The sequence below is a fragment of the Rhinopithecus roxellana genome, chromosome 3 (assembly GCF_007565055.1).
Source record: "Rhinopithecus roxellana isolate Shanxi Qingling chromosome 3, ASM756505v1, whole genome shotgun sequence".
In the NCBI taxonomy this organism is placed as follows: domain Eukaryota; kingdom Metazoa; phylum Chordata; class Mammalia; order Primates; family Cercopithecidae; genus Rhinopithecus; species Rhinopithecus roxellana.
In genome coordinates this window covers 74,838,286-74,850,355 of record NC_044551.1, presented here as the reverse complement: position 1 = coordinate 74,850,355, position 12,070 = coordinate 74,838,286, and the positions used below count along the sequence as shown (strand labels likewise).

At 37.0% G+C, this 12,070-nt stretch overlaps 1 protein-coding gene across 17 annotated transcripts in view; it reads left to right on the top strand.

Moving 5' to 3' along the window:
* PAM (peptidylglycine alpha-amidating monooxygenase) overlaps window positions 1–11,711 on the top strand; it is a 286,853-nt gene extending 275,142 nt beyond the window's left edge. For 3 of the 17 annotated variants that reach the window (XM_030927005.1, XM_030927006.1, XM_030927010.1), the window contains 4 exons: window positions 1,727–1,780; window positions 7,082–7,285; window positions 10,160–10,216; window positions 10,875–11,711. In XM_030927005.1, the coding sequence (XP_030782865.1) occupies window positions 1,727–1,780; window positions 7,082–7,285; window positions 10,160–10,216; window positions 10,875–11,056 (497 nt within the window). In that variant the 3' untranslated portion in view covers window positions 11,057–11,711. The remainder of the gene's footprint in view (window positions 1–1,726; window positions 1,781–7,081; window positions 7,286–10,159; window positions 10,217–10,874) is intronic. The other 14 variants (XM_030927012.1, XM_010372116.2, XM_030927011.1 and 11 more) reach the window with 7 other exon arrangements.
* The last annotated feature ends 359 nt before the right edge of the window (window positions 11,712–12,070 follow it).

Below are 12,070 nucleotides of genomic sequence, written 5' to 3'. Positions count from 1 at the left end.
GACGGGCGGATCACGAGGTCAGGAGATCGAGTCCATCCTGGCTAACACGGTGAAACCCCGTCTCTACTAAAAAATACAAAAAAAAAAAAAAAAAAAAAAACTAGCCGGGAGATGTGGCGGGCGCCTGTAGTCCCAGCTACGTGGGAGGCTGAGGCAGGAGAATAGCGTCAACCCAGGAGGCGGAGCTTGCAGTGAGCTGAGATCCGGCCACTGCACGCCAGCCTGGGCGACAGAGCGAGACTCCGTCTCAAAAAAAAAAAAAAAAAAAAAAAAAAGGCAGGAAAACAAATTACAGCAGTGGAAAGTAAAACCAGGAGTCCAAACACATAATCAGATACCATACAGGGTTTGGATATCAATTAATTTGCTAACTTTTATAGTCAGAACTATCCTTTGAGTAATGTTTGCAGTTGTGTAAGAAGAACCAAGTTAGGATTGAGTGAGCAGAGATGCCCATGGACTATGCCACTCCAGCAGTAGCTTCGCATTTCCCTTGCAAATGTGGCTATCTCACCACCTGAATTGTCAAAGAGGATCCAGAAGGCATGGTCAGACAAGAAGGCAAAGATAGATGGATAACCTCTAACTGCATGACTAAACTGAGGATTTTCAGAACAAAAACAAATGCACAAATACTTTTAAAGATGGAGAAGAATTCAGAAGAAAATCTAGCCAATATCTTAATTTTATGGATAGGAATATGATTCCTGAACTCATTAAGATTTCAATCTGAGGCCCAGCCATGATCCCCAGCCTTTTTGGCATTAAGGGACCAGTTTCATGGAAGACAGTTTTTCCACAGACCACGGGCAGAGGGAATGGTTTCAGGATAAAACTATTCCACAAGGATCATGCAACCTAGATCCCTTGCATGCACAGTTCACCAAAGAGTTCAGGCTCCTATGAGAATCTAATGCCACCACTGATCTGACAGGAGGCAGAGCGCAGGTGGTTATACTCACCTGCCACTCACCTCCTGCTGTGCGTTCCAGTTCCTAACAGGCCACGGCCTGGGGTTTGGCAACCCCTGCTTTATACCACCCTAGTGGTTTGAAACTCAGAAGATGCATGTCTGATTTACCTGCGGCAGGGACTGTTACAATACACATGGCCAGTCCCCACTCAAGATCTACAGAAAGAAAAGGAATAATATGTGTATTTTAGAAAGTTCTCCCAAGTGACTTTGGTACATCTCCTGGTGGAAAAGCACAGCGCTATGGCATTCAACTTCAAAATAGAGAAGCCCTCTGCATAGAGCAGAGTGCAATAAATCTGGAAAATAGTACATTTGGAACAGTAAGACTGCCACTGAGGATTAAATCGGTGTCTTATTTATTTGCATCCTTGTAGTTAACTGGTCAAATCCATTAACATCAACTAGAAGACTGGTAACCCAACATGGCAGAACTAGTAATCAGTCTAAGATATTGTCCACGTGAAAGCAGAACTGCTTGGTCTTTCAGAAATAATACAATATTATGAACTCTACAAGAAAAAGCTCATTCTAAATATGAAGTCCTTAGAAATATTTTAGCTTTCCCTAGAGATTTTATCCAGGATTCAGGGACCACTTAATTAGTGGTTTGCATTGAACTCGTTTCTAATATAATGCATTTGATGAATTAAGGAAATATTTTCTACTGAGTAAAATTAATATCAAAGTTAAATTTTCAAATGTTCTTTTTGGAGATTCTGACTTTTTTCTCTCCTTGCTGTGCTGTTACAGAAGTGGAACATCGATCAGTTAAAAAGGCTGGCATTGAGGTCCAGGAAATCAAAGGTAGGCCAGATTCCTCTTATTACTATAAAACCAAAGTCTAGCTGTGTTGAATTCTTTTATGGCCCTTGATTGCAACTTAAAAAATTACCAGGCTAAAAATATAATCTGGTAAATTATCAATGACTTCTGCTATGTACTGAGCCTTTAAACCTGTATGTTGCCACTTCTCTTTTTTTGATAAATGGAGCAGTCATAATGAGTTCAAATTACTGATTTCAAGTGATGAAAAGTGATTGAGGATACAAGAAATCTATAACTAGTGAGCCAGAGATATTCAGAGAAGAAAAAAAGTCAGCCACTTTGGGGAGTACATTAACCCCAAGCAGGTAGAAAAATACCATTTGGCATATTGGAAAAACCTTTTCTTAATATGTTCTATTAATATAAAGGAATGAAAAATATCTTTGGTATGTCAGTGCTATAATAGTATGGAAAGATTAGCTGTTTCTTTAGCTTCTATCTTATTCAGCTCCCACGATTTACTGAGGACCTTTTGTGTGTAAAGCACTATCGCAGGTCTAAGGGAAATGAGACTGCACCTGACCTTATAGCCTTATAAGGAAAGAGGGGGAAAGTTACATACATGTACACATATACAAATAAGAGTATCACTGGTATATAATATCAAGACTAGGGAAATGGGATTTAGCTATTGGTAAGCAACCACTGGGTTCATGTGGAGTCCCTGTCAACTTATTTTGTCCCTTTCCTAGGATCAGTTTATGTTTGTACATTCTAACATCTGCAGGGTTTTGACATGTCATTTCCAGTTAAGGACTCGCCATGAGTTTCTCATGCTACCTAATATTTAAGTAGCAAGGGGATTCCATTATTAGTTGCTTTACAAATGATTCACCTAGACATTCAGACACAACCCTAGGCTTACTTGTTTTCTTTTCTCATCAAAGCAGCTGGAAAAGAAATGAAAAGCAGCAACAGCAAGGGGGAGTTTAAGGATTTTATGTAGACAGATAAGAAAATATAGCCAGCTCAAGGGGTAATATAATATTATAAAACAAATGGCAATTGTTTGGCATTTGTAGAGATCCTACCCAAGTGACACTATGAAGTGGCATTCATATCACACTCATATACTAAGGAAGGTTCCTGTCCCCCTAGTTTTATGTCTTTGCTATATATAGAATTGTTGGCAAGTTCTGTTTGTCCTGGAATAAAAATGTTGGGAAAGATCATACTGTTAATAGTAGCTATCACTTACAGAGCAGAAACAATGAGCTATACAGAAATTATTACATTTAATCCTTATGCCAACCTTGTAATAACTGCTATTATCCCCATTTTATATATGAGGAAATTGAGGATCAGAATTACTGTAAATATTAGACAGTAAATATTAGAATCAAGCTTTAAACCAAAATCTGTTTGGTACCAAAGTCTGCGCTCTTAACCACTATTGCTATACTGCTGAGGAGAGACTGATAGCACCAGTTCATTCACTATAAATTCTTCCAAGAAGTGCAAGTTGGGAATGGTTATAGTTTACTCTGAAACCTCTAGAATTTTAAAATAGTCTCAGATCATTTCTGTTTAAATAGATCTCACCAAAAAATTCTAGGTGGTACTGGTTGGCCTGCTGAGAACAGCTTAGCCATACTGACCTCACCTTAGCCGGTCAATGAAGGATGAATAATGCTGTCATACGGGCCATTTCCTCTCTCCCACGTGCACACCACTGAGTCCAATTGGTCAGAAACCTTCCGACTTTGTGGTCAAACTCAGCAGTTCAAACAGTAAATTTTACTGAAATGTCTTGCCTTGACAGTCCAGTTTTCATAGTTACCCAAACTCAAATGAAGTTGTCTCTTCTTCTTTGAACCCATGTGACCCTCATTAAACTTTTTTTTAAGATTATATTCTTATTACAAAAGGAATGTAAATCATGCTGGATTTCTAGATCTTATTTTTTATCAATATCTTGAAGCTTAATTCAAACAACCCTTTATAAAAGAGAAGGGAAAACACAGTTTCAGACTTAATAGCCTTGTAGTTACATGTTAATTTTAAATCCCCAAATTTGAGTTGCCTTTGAAAACACTTATCCCTACTATGAATGGTCATATAACTATTACTATTAAAAAGGTTTCAGAACCAGTGTTCTAAGGAAATTGTAAGGATAAGATAATTTGAGATGATAAAAAAAAAAACTAATGAAAAGGATTTAAGCTTCCTAATAAAGTTACTAGAGATAAAACAGGTATACCAATATCTCACCAAAGCGTAGCCCTCACCGCCAGGCACCCCCCCTCAGTATAAGATGATAATGGCCAATCACTTTCAATAAAACTTTTAAAAAATCAAAAAACCTCTTTAGTGCAGTTAGCTTTTTAGGCCTTATGGTAATCAACACATTGTAAGGAAGCACATTACATTTAAGAAAAAAAGAATGATCTCATTGGTACTATATGCACTTTTCATGTCCTCTAACCAGTTACTTCCTAGTATGCCGTTTGCCTGCAGGCCTTCAGTTCTGTCTGTGATGAACTGGGATACAATTGCTGTATTAAGAATGCCCTTCCCTTCCTGTCCCAGTTATTCCAATTCCAAGTGGTCTCTAGACTTCTCTTCTGTTAGGGGGAGACAGATTTGCACATACGTGTATATGTGCACTCACAAAGGAATGCAGCTAGCCTCCCTTTTTCTAAATGCATTGCTTTAAAGAAGAAGAAAAACTGTCATACATCAGTTTTGAGAAAATTTGTTTATTTCCAAATATCTATAGAGATGCTACAAGGGCTTGCACTCTTATACAATTTTAAGGCATGTTTATTCTACCCAGAATACACCTGGCACTTTATATGACAAAAGAATGGTCATTCTAGGTGCCTCCTATTTTCCAGAAACCTAGTGTTCTGGCTAATCTTAGAGCTTCTTCTCTCTTCATTCATCATGGATGCTCCAAATTATTGGGATTTTTAGTAAAAGAATTTAGGATAAAGAGTGAAAGTGGCAGAATTTGGATTATGCTTCATGCTTTCAGTGGAATTCTTAGACTCTTAAGTTATAATTATTGTTTTAGGCATTTTACCCTACATATAAATGCTCTTGTGAAGAGTAGCAATTTTGTTTATTTTCTTCAGAATGGAACATTTTAAATTTTTAGCCTCCTTTTTAAAAATACAGAGCATCTTTTAAATCTTAAATATATTTCAGCCAGTTCCAAAAGTTGGAATGTTTAAGTATTTTTAGTAGATAACACTCAAAATATCAGAAGTGATGTGAAAATCAAGAATTTCTAAAGTGCTGTGTATGTATTATATCTTAGCACGTTCATTGCCTCATTCTCATTACTTTCTATGAATGCTAAACTGATTCTTTTAGGCTTTCACCTGTATCATCCACGGTTCCTTCCATTTAATGTTGCCCAATTCTGGTTCTGCCTTATCCATGAAACTAGATATGACCTAGTATACCCATTATATATTAGGTGCATATAAACTTACTAAATGACAGGCAGTAACTACTCTGGTAATACCCACTTCAAACAGGAACAACTCCTTCTTTTAAAAGGAACAAGTTCTTAAATGCCAACCTACATCTTTGGCCTATGTTTTTTACTCCCATGATCTATTTTTGCAACTTTCTTGTTTAAATATAGAATAAGCTTAAATATAGAGCAATTTTATATATCTTTCCTATAGTAAACAAAAAAAGACAAAACAATCAGTGGTCAGAAAGAATAGAAATCACACCTGTATTCTCCTCAGAAGCTAGACATAGAAAAGTTATATTTGAACCATTTCTAGGTTTATGAACCAACTCCTTTCCTTCCCTCCCTTTCAAGTTTCAAGAGTCACTTGAGTGGACAAAAGAAAACAAAGGATGGTGTCCCTTTAGCCATAGTACAGGGAAGGAAAGGACTATGAGGTCATCTACAAAATGGTGATGATAATAATAGTGCCTACTCATAGGCTTGGTGTGATGATTAAAGGAAAACGATGCCTGATAGTGGTGTAAGTACTCAATAGGTGTCATTGAGACTGTAAAAGACGCTGGCTCAGAATGTTGAAGCGAAAAGTTGGAACCTACCATCCGTTTGTATTATAAATTATGTTGACAGTGTCTTAAATAATTTGAGAAACATTTATTCGGAGGAGTGTCCAGCAAGCTACTAAGCTGAGTCTATACCTACTAAACATTAACCAAAGATTTTCCTGATTGTGTTATCCCTACCATTTTGTCAAAATCTTCTTGAGGCTTTACAATGCATTCTGTATTGTAGGGCAGAAGGGCATACCAAGAAGTTGAAATTTCAGAAATGTATGACCTGTGAGTCTTCCTGCAAATGTGGTTCTAACTTTTAGTCTGGGCAAATTCTTACCAGCCTTTGTACACTAGAGTAGGGCAAGGATGTCTCAAATCTCAACCTCATTTTCACGTCATTAGTTATTAAGATCACTGCAGCAGCTTTTATATACATATATGTGTGTGTGTGTGTGTGTATATATATATATATATATAGTTTCATTGCATCAATTTCTCAAACAGTACTTTAGGCTTGATACCTACCCAGTACCTGCCAATGTTACAGAATAGTTTGTTATTATAATAGTTGTTAGTTATTTTCATCAGTAACAAAAGGATATACAGTTCATCTGTCTGTACTCACATTTTGCTGAAAACAATATAAAAGAGCCTGAAAAGGACATAGTTCCTTTTTTCTTTTGTAATCCTAGCATTAATGTGTGCAGCGTACATGTGAAGTATCAAAAATTAATTGAACATGAAAAATATTTTTAAACTAAAGATACAAGGAAGCAAACAATTATTACATGCATTTTTTATGATAGACATTTACACCCAACAGTTTTATGAAGGAGGTCCTATTATTAAAATTTTATCGATGAAGTTACTATGGCCCAGATAATTTAAGTAACTTGCCCAAAGTTATACGGCTAGTATATAGGAGAATTGGGATTTGTACCCAGGTTTGTTTGATTCCAGTATGCACACCAATTCTTTCCCTTACTCAATACTGCCTTGTTAATTTTACCTTTGGAAAACTCCAACAGGATATATATTCTGTGGAATTATAGCTAAAGAAGATATTAAAGGTAGAATAAAAGAAAACTAATTTGAAGGTGAAAAACGATTCAGTGGAAATAACTAATCACAATGCCTGCTGCCAGCTTGGTAGATTCAGGTATTAAAACATGAACCCCATGTACACTGGAGTCAACAAGTTCTTTGTGAACAGTTATTGATTTGAATGGGTAGGGGTGGGTAAGGGGGGTTTGAAATCTTTGAGTCAGTTGAATATTGTGAACTCTTCTTTTCCTGAAGAAGCCGAGGCAGTTGTTGAAACCAAAATGGAGAACAAACCCACCTCCTCAGAATTACAGAAGATGCAAGAGAAACAGAAACTGATCAAAGAGCCAGGCTCGGGAGTGCCTGTTGTTCTCATTACAACCCTTCTGGTTATTCCGGTGGTTGTCCTGCTGGCCATTGCCATATTTATTCGGTGGAAAAAATCAAGGGCCTTTGGAGGCAAGTAAAATGAGCCCCGTGACCTTGGAACCTGCCTTTGAAAGAGTGTTTGGCCTAATTATCCTCAGGAGTTTGCTTGGGATTTTTTTCACTGTCTTTGTTTTTTTGTTTTTAATGCTCTCTACCATTTTTGACATTATTGTCTGTGTTCCAAATATTGCCCCTAGTTAATATCACAGTAAAAATTAGTATCTGGAGACTCTGAAATTTGGATATTTAGATTAAAATATAACCTTTAATGCTACCTTTTAGCAATTGGCTTAAGCCCAATTAATGTCTCCATATGAAATTGTAGGTAGTAGAGTCAGTATAAATTAGCTGAATGACCAGAGGAGGAGATATCTGCTGTTAGGAAGAGGCCCAGTCCTCAAAGTACCTAGGTCAGTTTTTTGGGTTGTGTTTTTCTCCCATTAGGCTGGCTCTGGCTCCTAGCTACATGACCATGGGCAAGTTACTTATCTCTCCAGACCAGTTTTCTCATTAAAAAGTGAGGATAAAATAGTTACCTTACAAGGTTGTACAAATATTAGATGAAATAATGTACATAAGCATTTATCAGGATACCTGGAACCTAGGAAGTACTCAATACCACCAATGGTTATGATGAATAATCATTGGTAATGTAATAAAAGGCATAAGAAGTTATAAAAAACACTTGTCTTAAACCTTAGTTTTCAAGGAAAATTAATTATTTCTATAACAAACCATTTGATAGTTTTTGAATAGTCATAATTTAGACCATCAGCCTTCCATAACTGAACAAGGCAGAGTCTAATACCAGAGTTAGTATTTTATGAAATAATTATCACAATATAGGATCCAAAACCTGAGTTTATTTTAGGACATCTAAATAAATAAACAAATAACCCAAATCATGCTTCTCACCTCTCAGTAGCAGTCCCTTGGCTGGGTCCCCAAGTCCTAGAGCAAGTCTGTAGTTGTGTGTGGGAAGAAATCCATGGACCAGGAAGACGGGGAGCATTTGATCAAGAAACAGCATCTGATCCTATTTCAGGTCAAGGCAGCCATGGCGGTGATTCAGTGCCCTTGGCAAAGCCCTGACACAGAAAAAGGCATGGAAACAGAAAACAGAAAATTCAACTTAATATGTTGTAAAAGGGATTTTTTCTTGGACTTTCTTTTTCTTTCTATCTGCCATCAATAAATCTCTGCAAAAATATAGTTAACTCTTCCCAAAAAGGACTTCTATTGAGTCCATGTTACAGATCTGGAACTGTCATAAGTAGAGGCAAAGAGAAATAAACATAATTGTCTTCATGGTGATATATACATGCTTCAAATGAGAAAGAATCCATATCTTGAGTAGTGATATGTCCCCAGCACAAATAATAGTTCCTGATACTAGTGGTTTAATAAATTGTTGTTGAAAGAATGAATAAATAAATCAATTGAGCTCACAGAATAGGTAACATATGAAAGAGACATGAAACAAAAAAATTATAGTAGAGGGTGGTAAGTGCAGTGATAAATACACAGCATAGTAGGAACACTGGGGCCTAGGGGCAGGTGGCAGGAATGGTGGTAACCAACCCAATCTGGCAGAAGCAGTGGCTAGGGAATAAGGAAGGTTTGGTCTCTCCTGTTTGCTATTAAGCACATGTGACACAGCACTGTTACATGATGCTGACTACAGGAATGTGTTAGGAAGGCAGAAACCCAGGTCAAACCCTAGAAAATTGCCATTACTTGATTGGGTTTTACTTAGAAAAATTGCAGTTTCATATGTAGCAGTAGTAGTAGATCAGCTTCTCACTTTTTTTCCAAATTTGTCCTTGATAGATCTTATCCAGTTTAAGGTTATTAAAAACCCTAATAAAGGACCTTCCATTTATTCATCATTCCTTATTATGTATTGACTCCATATCAGACACTGTGCTAGGCACAGGGGGATACAAAACTAAGGAATGTCCTTGCAGAACTTACAATCTAATTTGTTGGCTTTCTAACAGTCTTACCAGATTCTTCTTCCCTTCTTGCCTATTTCTTTCTACATCACTGTCTTCTCCCTTTCATCTAATCTGCCGCTATCTTTTTCCATGATGCTGCCTTCAGTCCTGGTTAAAGACCTAACAGGACAACCCCAGGCCTGATTTTCCTGACCATAGCCCTTGAGGGAGTGATGAAGCCTGGGACTTTGTACAGGGAGAGACACAGTGAGGGAAATAATGAAACCCATTGGGAGTTCTGCCTCCCCATAAGGAAAGAGAGTCTTCTATCCTTTATGGAGATAGGCAGTCCTATTGGGAACATGTAGGTCACCTACTATGCTTGGAGAATACTCAACGTGTCATGTCCTTTCCCTTCACTTATGTCTTACATAAAGAAGAAACGACATACATGGATCCAAAGCTTTCTCAAGCAAGACATGTACTGTCAGTAGAAATAGTAAAGCTGAAGGCAATTATTCCTAAATTATAATAACCAAAGATTGAAAAATTTTACAAATTGTTGGTAACAATTCTTTCCTGATTAAAAAAAAGCTATGATTTATTGAGCATTTACTGTATGTCTACAGGTACTGTTCTAAATGTGTCACATGCAGTGTCTGATCTCAGCCTTACAGACAAGGATTCTCCTTGATCTTTCTTTTCTCAGAGCAGAAAACTGAAGCTCAGAGAAGTAATTTATCAAGATCACACAGCCAGTAAGAGTCACAAGCAGAGTCAAACCCAGCTTGGGCCCTTTATGTATGCCTCGAAAATATACTGCCTTTCTTAAAAATTAGAATTGCATACAGACAAGAGCCAGGTCTTGCTTTATCATTTACAAGTTCCTGAATTTAAGTTGGAAGTTGAGTGCATGGGTTGAGGAAGATGACTGGGACTCATTTTGAAATGTGACATCTTTTTTTAGCAGATTCTGAACACAAACTCGAGACAAGTTCAGGAAGAGTACTGGGAAGATTTAGAGGTATGCCATTGACCTTTTAGAACCCTTTATGTTTGGTTCAAAGTCAACAAGCACATGTCTTTTAAAAAGCAAGGAGACATTTCATATTTTGTCTCTGAAGATAAAGCACCTTGTATACAGCTTAGCGTCTCCCAGATTAAATACAGAATGTGCACTGTACACTAAACTGAAGTGCATGGGTCTGGCAGCAGATTTCCCAGTTTTATTTTTCCCGTTCTGCATTATCTAATTTTCTTCCCCTGCCTTTTACCTGGCTTCATTTGTCTTCAGCAAATTTTCTGTCACTCCTGTTGGCATGTCAGTGTTTATCATAGTGAAGATGACCTTTTCTTTAAGTCATTGAAATGAGGAGCTGCTCCAGGGAGGCTAGTTCTGGACAGAGAGCTGGAGAAAAGCAGGAGGTGAAAGTTAATATGAAATATTCCCACAGAAATACATAATACTCGGGAGCTTTTGTTTTTCTTTCTTTTAATAGTAGCATCTATATGGCTCTGAAGGATAAGTCTCTTTGTCTGTTTTTCCATTTTTTAAAATAAATAAAATAATCTCCCCTTTCCCATCCCCACCTTCTGACTTTGTTTACCATTTAAGAATTTACAAGGAAACAGAATCATTGCTGCAAACTTAACCCAATTTGTTATTGTTTGGTTTTTTTCAGGAAAGGGAAGTGGAGGCTTAAACCTTGGAAATTTCTTTGCAAGCCGTAAGGGTTACAGTCGAAAAGGGTTTGACCGGCTTAGCACCGAGGGCAGTGACCAAGAGAAAGAGGAGGATGACGGAAGTGAATCAGAAGAGGAGTACTCAGCACCTCTGCCTGCACCCGCACCTTCCTCCTCCTGAAAACCAAGCTTTGGTTTAGATTAAGTGAGATTTACCCAGAATGTCAGATTTCTTTCCCTTTAGCACGTTTAAAGTTCTGTGTATTTAATTGTAAACTGTACTAGTCTATGTGGGACTGTACACACTTTATTTACTTCGTTTTGGTTAAGTTGGCTTCTGTTTCTAGTTGAGGAGTTTCCTAAAAGTTCATAACAGTGCCATTGTCTTTATATGAACATAGACTAGAGAAACAGTCCTCTTTTTCCATCATAGTACTAATCTAACTATGGAAGATTTGCCCATTTACACTTTTGAGACTTTTTGGTGGATGTAAATAACCCCATTCTTTGCTTGAACACAGTATTTTCCCAATAGCACTTTCATTGCCAGTGTCTTTCTTTGGTGCCTTTCCTGTTCAGCATTCTCAGCCTGTGGCAGTAAAGAGAAACTTTGTGCTACATGACGACAAAGCTGCTAAATCTCCTATTTTTTTAAAATCACTAACATTATATTGCAATGAGGGAAATAAAAAAAGTCTCTATTTAAATTCTCTTTTAAATTTTCTTCTTCAGTTGGTGTGTTTCTGGGATGTTTTATTTTTAGATGGCTACACTGTTAGAACACTATTTTCAGAATCTGAATGTAATTTGTGTAATAAAGTGTTTTCAGAGCATTAGCTGTCAGAGTGTATTTTCCAGTTTTTGCATATTTGTAAAAATGTGCAAATATTTTACATACAATTTTTATAATAATTACACAAACCCACAAAGATTAAAGAAACTTAATGTCTTCCACCAAAAGAAATATGTGTATTGTACAAAATTTAGAAGATACTTTGTTAGGTAGCCAATATAAATTAAAAACCAGCCTGAGTTTACATACATTTGTAAAGTCAGGCTCTTCTAAAATCCAAAGAGGGTTTTTGCCTACGTATCAATCAAAGGATAAATACTTTAATAAAAGGTGGTCACAGCTAAGAGGAAACCTGTATCTCAAATTACATATGCAAATGATCCATCAGTAGGGATCACTAAT